Source organism: Gymnogyps californianus, chromosome 3 (assembly GCF_018139145.2).
Source record: "Gymnogyps californianus isolate 813 chromosome 3, ASM1813914v2, whole genome shotgun sequence".
Classification (NCBI taxonomy): Eukaryota; Metazoa; Chordata; class Aves; order Accipitriformes; family Cathartidae; genus Gymnogyps; species Gymnogyps californianus.
Window position 1 is genome coordinate 12,955,772 of NC_059473.1, and position 15,027 is coordinate 12,970,798.

At 40.5% G+C, this 15,027-nt stretch overlaps 1 protein-coding gene across 1 annotated transcript in view; it reads left to right on the top strand.

The window, feature by feature from the left end:
• Positions 1–15,027, top strand: part of ATL2 (atlastin GTPase 2) — a 41,374-nt gene that overhangs the window by 22,647 nt on the left and 3,700 nt on the right. Inside the window, exons 3-11 of the mRNA XM_050894201.1 lie at positions 2,410–2,544; positions 3,925–4,029; positions 5,173–5,223; positions 7,360–7,416; positions 8,440–8,532; positions 8,817–8,955; positions 9,809–9,936; positions 12,128–12,184; positions 13,463–13,534. Coding sequence (XP_050750158.1) covers positions 2,410–2,544; positions 3,925–4,029; positions 5,173–5,223; positions 7,360–7,416; positions 8,440–8,532; positions 8,817–8,955; positions 9,809–9,936; positions 12,128–12,184; positions 13,463–13,534 — 837 coding nt within the window. The remainder of the gene's footprint in view (positions 1–2,409; positions 2,545–3,924; positions 4,030–5,172; positions 5,224–7,359; positions 7,417–8,439; positions 8,533–8,816; positions 8,956–9,808; positions 9,937–12,127; positions 12,185–13,462; positions 13,535–15,027) is intronic.

Genomic DNA, 15,027 nt, shown 5'->3' on the forward strand with positions numbered 1-15,027 from the left:
CTTGTAAATTTAAATTTAAAAGCTTTTTTTACAGGGGTATGACCTTCTTAGCTTCTATTAATCTGCAAGGTGCGCTGTGTACTAATGGCACTCTGTAAATAAAGCTGCATTGGTCCTGTGGAATATATTTAGAGAGGTTATCTTTTAAGTGACTAATACAAAATTGTAGTGCAACATCTAGCTTGATTTCATGTAGGAACAAAGCCTTTTTTTGTCGTCCTATCTCTTGAGTCTTTCAAGCCAACTTGATGGATGGAGACTGTTAAAATACTGAGTTTTAACTAAGGAAAGACAGAGGTAACAAGCTAGGAGTGCTTGAAACTGATGCAAAGGTCAGTCAGAGGCAGGCTTGAGTGCATCATCCACAAGATGAAGCAGCTTCAGCTGAAGCTGTGCCTGTTGAGACACCAAAGTCCTGTGACATGAATCACATATGAAATCGAATGTGGTCATATCTAGTGCTCATTGAGAGACTTGTCAAAAGATTTGTGTATTTTTGGTCTGAATTGCTAAAAATAAGGATAATTTCTGGACCAAAGTGGGAAAAAGTATTCTTGCATAAACGACAAATGGAACATATTGTTGAATAACATAACAGATTCTTTTGAAAAGCTACAGTCCATTGACATATACCTGTGAAATATGATTCAGCATTGCAAAACTGTATCCTGGAGTGTACTGAAGCCCAAAGCAGGCCTGGAGCTTTGATTTCTAGAGTGGTCAGTGGATGCATAAGCATCTTCTGGGATAAAAACTCCAGGGAAAAGCTGTTCAGGTTTTGTGTAGTCTCTCTGGTAGAGGTGTATGTGCATGACAAAACACCCCCCCACCCCCCCCCCAAAACACCAAAAAAACCCCCCAAACCAACCCCAAACAAAATACCTGTAAAGAGCTGTGGTTCTCTTCACTTGGATACCTGTGTTCATTTTCTGAAACTTTTATCTGCTCATCTCACTTACTTTTGCCATGTCTGATCCAAATAGCAGAGCTGAATGGTGTGCACTTAGCATTTGGGAGAATCCTGGTGCAGAACTGCTTGATTGCCTTTCCCTCTTAGTATGGTTTGCTCTGCATGCTGCTAGGAATGAGGAATGTGTGCAGTTCCCCCTTTAGAAATAAGCAGTTTCACTTATTTGTAGTAAGTATTTCTGTTCTGTACAGCCGCTGGGTGCTCGTGCTGTTTTCTGAGATGTTTCTTGAGCTCTTTTCTGAAAACTGCCAGTACAGAGTCAGCAAGGTAGAGACCATAGCCTAGTGAATTGAGAAGTCTCCCCTTTGCCCATTTCAAAGAGCACACTTTCCTGGCTGGTAATCTTCTCTGGGCAGTCAAAGGCAAATTCATTAAATGTCTCTGTTCTGCCAGCATGCTGTGTTCTAGCCTATGAAATAAAGGTTTTTCTCTCAGCCCCCTCATCAGTTAAACTGTTGTCTGCCTGCCACTTCCCTCTTCTAGGATTTCAGTGTATATAAGCCTATCACAATGAAACTTCCTCAGGGTGCCTCTTCATGCTCCTTACTTGCCCAGTACATAAACTACATTTCTGGGTTAAATGGGCTCATATAATGGCTGGATTCTTCTGTGTGAGCCACTGCTCTGTGTGTTGCCTGTCCTTGAGGACCAAAGACCTCGTTACAGTACCATCAGCCCAAAATGTTAGCTGCAAACTGTACTTGACTCTCTGATAGCCTTTCCCAAAGTGGGCAAGGTGCCAATAAACTTTTAATATGGATGGGTTGATTGTTGACATGTATCAAACTCTCAATGTGACCTTTTCTCTTGAATCCTAATCACATAGGAAAAACTATTTTGTAACTGACGAGTATAGATTGTAGATCTTCTGGTCCTTGCCTATTCTCTTCGGCTTCTGCAAGCTGGCGTTGGGAGTCTTGTGCTGGTCACTGTTAGTGCAGGGGCTTAGATGCTTAGCTAGTTTCAGTAGTTGACCTGTTTGTGAGGGGAAAGGGGGAGGTTTAAGTCAAAGATCAGGTTTTTTGTTCCTTGCAGAGGATTAGCTGTTCCTGTAGTTAAAATACATGCTATTTACAACTGCGTTTGAGTTGAGTTCTCTCAACTGTGAGAGAAGAGCATGAGTGTGAAGTGTAATCAATGGACAAAACTGAACTGTTCTCATTAGCTCTGAGTGCTTGAGACTTGAAAGCTGTGCACATCTACTCTTCAGTGGCTGAGGAGTTCTGCAACCACTGAAATACATAGACTCAAACAACATTTCTTTGTGGATGATCCTTGAAACACAGTAGAGTAGCATTGTGTTTTGATATTTTGTGTAGTATTGTCCATCGGCTCTGAGGAAGAGACAACAATGTGGAAGTATGCTAAAACATAGCGTGTTAAAAAAAAAAAAAAATCTCCTCCTTGGTTTTAAATAACTTTCTCCTCTTGTTTTGTAGACTTCTCCTTGCTGGATAGGTGGAAACACCGAGCCATTGACTGGGTTTACATGGAGAGGTGGATGTGAACGGGAAACCACTGGCATTCAGATTTGGAGTGAAGTGTTTGTAATTGATAAACCCAATGGAACAAAGGTAAGTGCTTGACTTAAATAGGTATATGTAAGGATTTTTGCCTCTGTGTATATCTTTAATGCCATGGGTTTCACGGAGGCAGTTCAAACATCAGTTGCTTTCCTTTGCATTCAGAGCTGCATAACATATTTGGAAACCTTATACCAGTGCAAGTATGAATCTTCCTGCTGGGCTGTAAGATTCAATCTCCAACAATAGTCCCATTCTGGGAGTAGTTTGTTTTGGCAAAGTCTATTCTGTCCAGGCTGATGGGTGGGTTATCCTGTGGATGTTGTAAAACTGTAATGGCTAGAAATACTATATATAGACAAATGCTGTGATAAGAACAGCTCTGTAACAAACACTGCTTTTTGAGAGGTGAGAATGTATTCTAGCTTGTAGCTGTGTTCTAGTGAAATGTAATGCATGGCTATAAGTACTGGAAACAGCTTCAGTGTCTGGAAGCTAGTCCTTCCACAGAGCTTAACAGGTAGTCTGTGAAAAAGGACTAAGTCTAACAGTGGGATAAAAGGCACTAACTCTATTCTGATCAAAGCTGGTGCATCTTTTTTCACTCTGAGTCAGTTTAACTACAAAGTTTGGTTGTAGGCGTTTATCTTCATGCTGAAACTAAGTGTTAATGTTGTTAATAAATATTTAGTCCACAATACTGGTGGTGTATCTTGAGCTATTCATGTTCTCCTGAACCATAAGCTCTTGGTTATTTAACTTTTACACCCTTTGAATTTGCAAAGGAAACATCTGATGGCCAATTAATACGGGACACTGATCTTAAATAGATAGTGGCTTAGGGGCATGTGGGAAGTTTTATCAAATTTCATAGCTAACCAAACAGTTCTCTGGCTAAATAACAGTTAAGTTTTGAGGATCTGTTTGTGCTCTGGCTGAAACCAGGACACAGATTAACTCTTATCATTAAGATCACTTCATTCCTTGTCATTCCAGCAGATAGTCAGTATCAATTATCTTGTTCTCTTCTGAAAATGATTATTTTAAGATAGATATATTTTTAAAAGTAACCATCTGACTCTTGGCTCTAATGAACTATGCTGGATTGTCAGCTGAGACTGAAGTTTTTCCAGTGAATAAGAGCTGTCTGTTACTCTGCACTGTACCCCCACTGGGCTGAGGGAGGCTATTTCTGTGGGAGAGGGTAACTAGTGTAGCAAGGCCAAGGACTTAAGGCTGACATGGCCCTCTAGATGTTGCTTACTCAGCTGTAGATGTGTATAGGCATTTGTGCAAGGAGCTGACTGAGGTTTAATAAGTAGGTATAGGGACGGAGACTCGCTCTACTTGAAATAGAATTTATCCCAATGGCCTGGAGTTTGAAAGTGTTAACAATTTGGTTAACTATTGCTGCTCTTTAAAACTCTCTAGGTTGCTGTACTACTTATGGATACCCAAGGTGCCTTTGATAGCCAATCCACTATCAAAGACTGTGCAACAGTTTTTGCTCTGAGCACCATGACGAGTTCTGTTCAGGTGAGAATACCTGTGCTGGAAAATAATCGCAGCTGTAGGAACCCTCTATCCTGAACATGCAAAGAATATCTCTCTAGCCATGCTTTGAAAGTTCACCTGCTTATCTTCCTCCAGCTATCACTTAAGCTTTCATATTTAATGTCTTATTTTCAGTGTAGTATACTACATAAGTTTCTCTGTGGAATCAGGGTTATTCAAGGCCAAGCTGAGTTAAATTGCTGACTGAACTGGGGAATCCCAAAAAAAGATGTCGAAGTAGCAACCACTTCTGTACAGATGTGTTACAGAATCTTTAAGACTTTAGATAGTTTGGGGTGAAATTACACTGTGATCAGCTAAACTTACAACTGCTGCTACTGTTAAACTTCTGACAATTCTCTTGTGCTATGCCCAAAACTACTTTTCAGCTTGTGCCTTAAATGTGCCAAAAGTGAGCAGGTTTTTGAGAGATGACAAGCGACCTTCTTCAGACAGGCTACAACATAATAGTAACAGGAGTATGTAGAACACTACTTCTGCCCTGTGGGGTTGTTTTTGGTGGGTTTTTTGTTTGTTTGGCTTTTTTGTTTCTTTTGGTTTGTTCCTGTGGTTAGGATAAGTTGTGGGTTATTGATGCAGCTTTAAGTTTACTGCTGTTCAGTATTTGTGCTATTGAAAGAGTCATGAGCTCCCTGGATAAAATCAGATTTCTCTGGGAAGATTTGAAAGCAAAAAAACCTAACTGATGAACTAACTACCCAGTTATTTCTGTGTCGGAGATGCAGCTGCTGGATCACTGAATCCTAGAGCACTTGGACTTGAGGGTGGCAAACAGATGTGCCCTTCTCAATCCTCCTGTCTCACACCTATGTGGTGATTTGAAGCATTCAGCAGTCTTCTCTGATTCCTTTATGGCTTGCTTCCTTGGAAAGAAGCTGTTTTAAGAAGGATTAGGGTAGTCAGCAGTGGTTTTGTCCCTAGCACTTTGTATAAGGAGGTGACTTTTGTTTGAGATGTGTCCTATGACACCTTTCTAGTTGCTGACTTTCAGGTAGTTAGACTTTTCTGGAGGGGGTAAAAATACTCAAGATACCTAAAAGAGACTACATGAATGTAAGATAATGGTTTCATGTTACACTGTAATTCTTTTATTGTCCCTTGCAGGTATACAACTTGTCCCAGAATATTCAGGAAGATGACCTTCAACATTTGCAGGTAAGAATATGCTGAATTTATATTAAGCTGCTTCTGAACTGATAGTCCTGACATTGTTCTTGAAGTTACTACTAAGGTAACTGTGATTTGGGAGCTGCCTGCTACTTCATGTAAAAGACTGAAGCTGACCTGATGCTAAAACTAGTACTGCCTATAACAACATTATTTGCATCAACTCCATGATGCTGTGATGCTTCTGCTGTGCCAATGCAGAGGTAAAATAGTACAGGCTTCTAATCTTGCTAATCTTACCTTTCTGAAGTCTGTTCTCTATATAGTAAGTTCTGAAATTCCCAAAAGGATGAGAAAGGAAAATGATTTATGGAAGTACTTAATGAGAAAATTCCAATGTTTCTGCTTTTTCCCTAAAATAGGAAAATGGATGGTATTTCATAATCAGTTTCTAAAGAGGTGTGGGAGCTTGGGTCAGGGCAGAAAGAGTATCTTCTGCCCAGAAGCCTTCTCTAGTTTTGCAACTGAGAAACTTCTACAGAGTTTTATTTCTGCTTAGAAACAAAAGCAGGAAAGAGTTGTCCTCTCTTTACTGTGGGGTTGTCATCCTCTAATGGAACATTGTGGTCAAAGGCAACTGAATTCTGGCTTCATGTGAGTGGTTCAAGAACCTTATCTCCTTAACTTAAAACCTGTAGCTTTAAAGGCTAGCTTGTGTATTAACAAATGCCTGCCTGTGCTTAGGCCATGACCTTGTCGCAGCTTAAAACTGTTTTACGTGTCTTCTGATTGAAAGGACTTCTGTCTTGGTCAGTGCTGCAAAAGACTGGCTGCCAATACTGGAAGTAGAAGAGCACTAACTAAACATAGTCTTGTGATGCTGTTCTCAGTTAACAGAGTTGTATCACTGGGCCAACACCCGCCTCCCACCCCCAACCCAACCAAGCACTGCAAACGAAAAAAGCCTTAGCTAATTATTTGAAAGCCATGCTTTCCTCATGACTTTGGTCCTTTGATAGCCTCAGTGCAATCTGAATAGAGTGATCCCTTTCTGTTACACTGGAGGGTGAGATTTGAGGGAAGGAAGGGTGATAAATATAAGCAGTGGGTAGGAGACACCCATACATTTAAATTTGGGGCAAGGAATCATGGGCTGAGGGAAGGAAATTCTGAATTTCTGTTATAACAGGAATTTCTGTTATTCTGAAATACTGTAGTCTCTGGCTGCCTTTTGCATGTAGCAGGGAAGTGAATGGAGTAGGGAGTTAGGATCAAAGGAGCCAGTCTTATATGGGTGCTTGGCCGCTTCAGAGCTTCTTTTGCTCAGGGTGACAAGGGCTTGGAAGTTAACTTCTGTTAAATTAGTCTTGTAAGTTCTCAGATGTTCTTGTGATCAACACGGGGGGAATTGTCCTTTTAGCCATGAAATATCTGAGATGTTCCAGGAGTTAGTTTTAATGCAGAAGAACAGTTGCCTGGTACTAGAGGATACTGGTGTGCTTCCTTCATCTCGACCTCCAAGCTGTAAGGGGGCTAGCATGGATCAACACCTGATGGTATTGACCTTTGCTGAAACAGCCAGCACAGTCCATAATTTGTGTTCTTGTGGGTTGTCTGGTGCACTCAGTCCAGTGAAGAATGCTGCTGCTGGTATTAAAGATGGTGAAAGCAATGAGAGGAAGACAGGTGACTTCATAGTGGAATGAAAGAACAATTATCAGTTAAGGTCACAGGCTGAAGTAGAGATCTGGGAAGCTGCTGAACTTGGCTTGTATTTAAATTTCTGATACACTGACTCTAGCCAAATTCCTCGATTTCCAGGAATAAATCTTTTGTGGGAAGTAAGGGGCAAATGTTAGACAGGCTTACCTCCTTAGCCTAGGAAACAAGCGTTGGAAACTGGCTTGCTGAGAGATGCAGCCAGCCTTCCTCTGAGAATAGCCCACAGGCCACCTACTTAGAGCTGCGGTGCATTGACAGTTATGGAATGGCACTGAAACCAGTGGAAATCGTCTCCTTCCTGAATTCTACTGAGGATTGGTGTACTTGTTCTTGAGGTGTATTGGCCGTTCTCAATCCATAATAGGATTTAAGATCGAATGCTTTATTTTCTAGTGACATAATAGAATATTTTACAGTAAAAAAATGTGGTTTGTGTGGCACCCTTACACTCCTCTTTCTCAGTTGTTTACAGAATATGGAAGACTAGCTATGGAAGAAATTTACCAAAAGCCGTTTCAGGTAACTATGTGTTAAATGGATCTTAAGCAATTGAATGTGTAGACAATATGCTCAGGATAATTTATGAAGAGAAATTAGTTGCGCTGAAGCTAGCCTGTTCTTTACAAGACTGATTTTCCTTCCCTGTCACCATGTTTCTTGGCAAAAAACACAATGGAAACATGCTGAAGAGGATCACATTTTGGGCAAGTATAGGTTTGTGCCTGAGTTAAGGCATAAAAGGAATGAAAGTGTCAAGTGATATGCAGATGCTAAGGAGAAGTTTCACACTGCCTTCTTACTCATTACTCTTTGAGATATGGTTGGTCTTTGCTGGTGGTACATGGTTCTGTGTAAAGGTCATGTGGCCTCTAAGAAATAGCATTGAGGAGGGCCATGTTGCGTTTCATTTACTTGAAGTGTTACTGGCTTCAGTGTTAAAAGTCTCAAAACTGCTAGCATCTCCTGACTGTTTACTAGGCCAGAGAAGGGTCTGAGGCTTCTTCTGTTTAGTGGAGACAAAGACTGAGATCTCTTCCATCCTGAAGTATCTTCCTTCACCTATAAGGGTACTAGTCGACGGCTGTTAGTGGTGAGTTTTAAGACTCTTGTGTCTAGAATATTCAGCCTGCAGGTGTGAGTCCCCGATGTTCTTGTGATTGGCCCATGCAAGATGCATTCTTCGTAAAGCACCTCGTCTGATATAAGAGTAATGTCAAGGTTTGTTTTCTGTCTTCAGTTGATGGGAGAGAGGACAGTGTAACCCCTGTGGGATAGCGAAAGGCAAACCCATGGAACAGGGAAGCTATCTTTTTGAAACACTTGGGTACTTCCTTTCAGATGAGGAGTTGCACTTGTGTGTTTGGTGTGTGAGTTTGTTTGGTTTTTTGAACAAGCAAACACTTGCACCACAAAACTACAGGGCTGCTTCATTTAGAGCAGCCAAGCTTAGAAATTTTTTTACTGAAAATAATCATGTGTGATAGAGTTTTTGACGTTAGGAATGATGCAAGCCATTCACTGCTGTTGTTCTTCTGGTTACAGACACTAATGTTCTTAATTAGAGATTGGAGTTATCCTTATGAACATGCATATGGCTTGGAAGGAGGAAAAAAGTTCCTAGAGAAAAGATTGCAGGTAAGTTATCTACAGTAGTCCTAGTGTGGTCTTCTAACTTAAGCGATAACTTACCGTCAAGATGATGATGCACGATGAGCTAACTCTTTGTACTAATAAAATACATTTGTGATGTTCCTACTCGTGTGCGGCGTTCTGGGGTTTAGAATTTGACATTTTTAGGTTCAGGAATGAAAGCTTAAACACACTTTTGTGCTCTTATTGCTTTTAAGATTAAATATCAGCTTAATTGCAGTACTGCAAAACTATTAGCAGTTCTTACTGCCTTTTTGTTTTTTCTTCAGGTAAAGCAAAACCAACATGAAGAGCTACAGAATGTAAGGAAGCATATTCACTCCTGTTTCAGTAATCTTGGCTGTTTCCTGTTGCCCCACCCTGGTCTTAAAGTTGCAACAAATCCAAATTTTGATGGGAGGTTGAATGGTAGGAAGCATTCCATTGTGTGTTTCTTGATTCAGATCACTGAGTTTATTTTCTTTTGTAATGGAAGTTAAACACTGAAATAGTTGGCTATTGAAATGCTTGACTGGAAAAATGTAGGGCTAAAAGGTGAAACTATAGAATGTAGAAATGTGCATTTTGTGTTCTTTTCAGTGATTTAAAGCTAGAGGAGTCAAGCAGGCAGTGGGAAGGGATATCTTTGTGTCTTGCTGTGGTTTGTAATCTGATAACTTGAGACATACTTAAAGGTCATTAAATAAGGATTCTAAAGATAAATAAGGATTCCAGAGGGGAGAATTCACAAAATTAAAGACTTTACTTTCTTAAAATTGAAAAGCTTTTCTCTAAGAACTTGCTAAACTAAAGGTCAGAACTAGAATGACTTTAAAATAAAAGCTGTAGGCTTCTACTGCTGCAGAATGAGAGGCAGTCAGGATTCCTCCAGTTGCTGCTTGTCCCCCAATAGAGGGAAAGTATCAGAATGGCAAATGCTTAAAAAAGTGGGTTTGCGATAGTGGGATGCCAGCCACTTCTGTGCTGAGGGCACAGACCTATGGGATTATTGTGTAAGATGTTGGTGTAACTGGCGAAATGCATTTTAAATATTACAAGGACTATGGAACCTTGTTCTCTCAGTCTGAAGTTAAGATTAAAGAGTAGGCAGAACTTAGAAAAGCTATACTATCTATTTAAGCCCTTAAATATTTTAGAGGCAGTCAAGAGTTGTGACGCTATGGATTTTGAAGGTTTATGGGTTATCAGTGTTCCTTTAGGAAATTGAAAGATTGAAAAGAAAACTAACCACTTTTTTCTGAAATTAATTGAATTTTACTAGATATAGATGAGGATTTTAAGAAAGAACTGCGGAATTTGGTACCATTACTGCTTGCCCCTGAAAACTTGGTAGAAAAAGAGATTAGTGGATCCAAGGTGACCTGTAGAGATCTTGTAGAATACTTCAAGGTAAGCAAACTCATACTAATTATTTCTGTTAATGGCTTAAAAGAAAGTATTCTAATTTTAGGGCATGTTCTTCCCAGAGAAGGTATCTAGGCTGACACTCACTGATCAGCTCACTTTTATTTTCATTTCATTACTCTGACTTTCCAGAACTGGCACACAATTTCCTAACACTATAGCTCTTAGCAAGCTACTATTGGCAAAATTGTGGGGCTTTTTTTGTCTTTGTAAATAGGCTGAAATACTTCAAGCTGTATTAGAGATTTTTTTCCTACTTTGAAATCCTAGTTTGTCTGGATATGTTGCCTTTTTTTAAAAAAAAAAAGAGGGTCTCATGTAGATTGTACAGATAGAAAACCAGCTCTTAAATTGCTAGGTATGCAGTGAAAATTTCAGATACTCCCCTCAGGATCTTTTAAGGAAGATGCTTTCTAAACACTTGCATGTGCAGCACCACTGTATGCTCTGAAATATTTGTGTATGACACTTGCAGCTGTTAGACTCTTGAGCTGTTTTGGTATCATGGTGACACCAGCAGAAATGTGATAACATAATCCCTACATCACCAGGAATTGGTCTGGTGTGTGTAACCTTTTTTGAATTGGAATGACTTAGACAGTTGGCTTGGTAGGAGAAAGTGGCACTCATTCCTAAAGACATTAATTTTGCATTACTACTTTAGAGCATGCATGTTAAAGGTAGAACAGAGTTGGGCTAATGTTAAGAAAGAAGCTATGCAAGGGAGGAATCTGAGACCAGAACTCTTTAACGTTTGTAAAATGAACTAACTTTTTATAGAGGAAAGACATGATATGGGATGCAGAAGTCATGGCTGTTCTCACAAGCATAAAATCAACGCTCTGGAGCTCATATGTTCAGTCTCTGTATTGACATGGTTGCATGCTGCTTTTTGTTCCACTTTCTTCTCTAGTAAGACCTGATCCTATACAGTGTAGGGAGTGCACATTCAACAGCAGTTTAGAAAGGACTGCACCCTAAAAACTGAGTGTAAAACCTCCTCTATTGAAAAGCTGCCTGATTCACGTCCCGTATCCAGTCTGCAAGCAGTCATGCAGGGTGCTGCGGAAACACTGTGGTTATGTAACTAAAGAGGACTGCTCCCTTTGGACTGTGCATCTAAAGCTGAGATCGTGAAATCTGAGTTGGAAACTGGAGGGGTTTTACTTGGAGGAAATAGCTACAGAAGCAAGGAGGGTGTCGAGGGAACAGAGTCCTGTATAACTCTATACATTTTTGTAGGTTGTCCTGCAACCTAGAGGATTGGGTATATAGGGACCCTGATAACCTTGTTCTCTCGTCCTTTACAGAGAAAAATCCTTAGGGCAGAGGCTTGTAGACAAGCCAGGCGGGGAGAGCAGTAGTAGCATGAAGAAGAATAACTGCCCAGCCTCTGAGGGACTGAGTGGCCTTGTTGGTCTAACTTGCAGAGCTTGTCCAAAGTGTAAAATGGCTACTGCTGTCTGCTATGCCCCATCCACTAATCCGTCCCAAAGGGCTGTGCCGTGGGCAATCTTGTGGACTGGAGAAGAAGACATGAAGGACATGTTCTCTTCCAGCCTTCTGAAACCCTGGTGAAAGAAAGGACACCTGAGGATTGGTGGGGTGGGGCACAGAGGGATAGGCTGGCTGCCTGCTTGGCTTCTAGAAGTCTTTTGGCAGCTCAGCTCTGTCTGCATTAGTGCTTTGATCTGCTTCATTTTTCCTCCCATGCTTCAAGGGAGTAAGGCATGTGGGGAAATCTCAGTACTGGTTCTCCCAGCACTGGGGTGTGTTTGGACAGACCTCTTGCCAGAAACGCTGTGTGAGATAGTAATCTTCACTCTTTTGTTTTGGGTGAAGATTCCCTGCCTAGCAAAGACTTTTTCATGTATTTGAGGGAGCAGAAACCTGCTGTCAAGCCTGTCACTTCTTGAGATAGTGGCCATGTCTCCTCAGGGTGCTCTGCTACCCTGCTGGGCCCCAGCCTCAAATGCACAGGAAAGTAAAGGGATTAAAACACTAGGGATAACTGTGAGAATGCCAGACTTGTATGAAGAAATTTGCTTAATTGAGTATTTAGCATTATTACAAAGAAATAATCTATGAGCTGTATCTTTATATCATCCCTCTTTTCTCCTTCTCCTCAATCGTAAATGTTTAGGAAAAAGAAACCTTTTTTCTTTCTCCCATTTAGGCTTATATTAAAATCTATCAAGGAGAGGAGCTACCTCATCCGAAATCTATGTTGCAGGTATTTTACTTTTCTTTCAAATAATCTGATAGGTGATGTGTACTTTGTAAGTTCTTTGCAATTGAAGATCATGACTGCTGTGGGTCTGAAGCTCCCCCACACAGAGCTGTAGTTCTTGAAGGAGCTGTGTACTTTGAAAACCGTCTGAACTGTGTAGCCTGGGTACACATTTGTGTCTTCCCTCAGTTCCATCTACCAAATGGAGCAGGGCTAAATATATCTGGTTGGTTGGGTCTTTTAGCTGCTTCAATTTCTAGAGCATGTGTTTCCTGTAACTTTCTGTTTTGTCAGTATCTTTTTTTGGACTGTATTCAGGGGGCTTTTAGCATCAGATGCAGCAGATAAAATGGAGAAGGCTTATAGTAATGCAGCTATTGCCACTGTCTTGCAGTGTTGGGCTATTCTATGTGGGTTTGTTAGATTGGGTAACTGCATTGAGGTTTCTTTTCTGGGTTGATCCAAAGAGGATGTAATCAGCTTTAAAGTGATCTGAACACAAACTGATTGTATAAAGCTGTGTGTTGAACCCTTGAATTGTTTGGTATGAAGAGCTTTCACCAAAGTATGGGCTTTAGGGTCAGTTTTATCCATTTTGTGTTTGTAAGACTTGGGTTTTTTTAAGCTTCCTGTGTCACTTCATTAAGACATGACTGTTCTGGGTGTTTTCTCATCCTTCAAGGAACCAAATCTTTAGACTTTTGGGGGAGTTCAGAAAGCTCATTACAATGAAACAAAGGCTGCTATTATTTCCTCTACTTAGGGTGCCATAAATGTGGCTGGGAGATACAGAAGATGACATCTTGCAGCATTAGCTAGAGTAACTGTCCCTGACGTGACACAGGTTGAAAATAGTCTTAAATTCTTACAAATTCTGACACCAAAACTGCACATAATAATGCAGAAATAATACCAAATGCAGAAATAATACCAATGTGCTTCTTACATCACTACCTGTGAGGAATTAGGATTAACATTTAATAGTTTAGTGATCCTTATTTGCTTACTAACAATAGAGCATTCAGAAGAGATTGCTCACGATGAAAAGCCTGTAAAGCACATAGAAGTTTGTCTGCAGCTGTACTAGAAAGCTGAAGAAAACGTTCTCCTAGTCAGTAATCTGTTTTAATGTATATTGCTAACCTCCACTTGTTTTTGTGGGGCATTTTCCTGGCCATCTGAAGCTTTGGAGGTTGTGTGGGGGTATGTTGGGCAGTGTAACTACATGTATATAACTAGCTGGTAACGCTGTGATGATACATAGTGCTCAATGTTTTCTAGGCAACAGCAGAGGCAAACAATCTTGCTGCTGTGGCAGGAGCGAAAGACTTGTACAGTAGAGGCATGGAGCAGGTATGATGACACAACTTTTTCGAACTGCCTACATGCAAATACAGGCCTTCAGTTTTAATGTTGTACTTGGTGTTGGTTATGAGCATGTTACTGGAGAACAGTAGCTTAGGGCCAGTGCTCATGTGTCTTCTGCACTCTGCTCTGAGGTTAGATGTCTGCAGCAAAACCAGGATTCTTTGAGACAGAAATTGCTGGGGAGGTATGGGAATGGGCGTGTTTAAGATACCACCTGTTAGTTCCCCCTGCTGCTCTTGACAGACATCTTAAAATTCTGACATGAAATGGGTAAACAGGTGAGGAGACATTTGGTGGGCCAGGGTTGTGCAAGGGTAGAGTTCTAGTATTATAGTGTAATGCTTCTGAATTGTAGTCATTCATTAGCTGGAAAACGCAAGGATTGAAATTACTCTAAAGTTTTAAAAAAACCCTTGAAATACAAAAATTATCTTCTCTGAAAAAGCTGTATATGTAATTTCCTACTTGCTTCTTCTCTTGAAGATAATGATTTATACCACTCCAAGCTGAATGTCTGGATGGACTTCATACTTCAACGTAGTGTTATGCAAGGTTTTATCATAGGAAATCCTGAAAACAGTTACACGTCTTGTAAAGCTTAACAGGACTATGCTTGTTGTGAAACTCTACAACTGGAAAAGACCAGTAGGTGTGATAACATGCTACGAACATAGCTCCCCATTAACTAGGCTAATTCTGGTCTTAATTGCTGAAGTACCTTTCCAGTTTGAAATTAGAGTAAGACCTAATGCTAATAGCAGACTAGCCAGTTCCAGTTGTTAGCAGGCTGTTTTGAGAATGCCCTGCTGGTGTAGGGGGACTCCTTCGTTTGTTTCTATTTTGGAAAATCTCTTGAAATAGTAAATGGGTTGTTTATAATAAATGCCAAGTCTGCCTTCCTACCTTGAATCTTCAATGGTGGCTGAGATACTGTAGTTGTAAGGTTTCTTACTTGGGGCAAGGAATAAACAGGAACAGATGTTCTCTTCAACAGACTTTGTTTCCATAGTAATGTTGCCCAGTACTGTGTATTTTTGTATCACTGTAGAGATACACACAAATGTCTTGAATCATTTTTTATCCAGATGTCTCAGATGTTCTTAATGTGACACAGCTCTGAAATTTCTATTTTTAGGAATGAAAGTGGAGGCTTTTTGGATTTAAGACTGGATTATGTAAAAATAGTTCTTACTGTAGCTTCTGAGTTCTCCACATGAACCAAAGCCCTCCTTTACTGAGTGCGCATAACCAAAATGCTGTCCCCCTAATGACCTTAAATGTAAGGAACAACAGGTGCAGTCACACAGCGTAAGAAAACAGTGGCAGTTATTTGTGTGGTAGTCCTGATGCATCAGCAGCTCCTAGTGTTTAACACTCTCTGGGCAATGTGAAAAGATCCTTTTGGAGGATGAGACTAGTATCCATTTTCCAGGGAGTTTTGCCAGATGTGGAGGACTTCAATATGGAAAAAGCAGAAG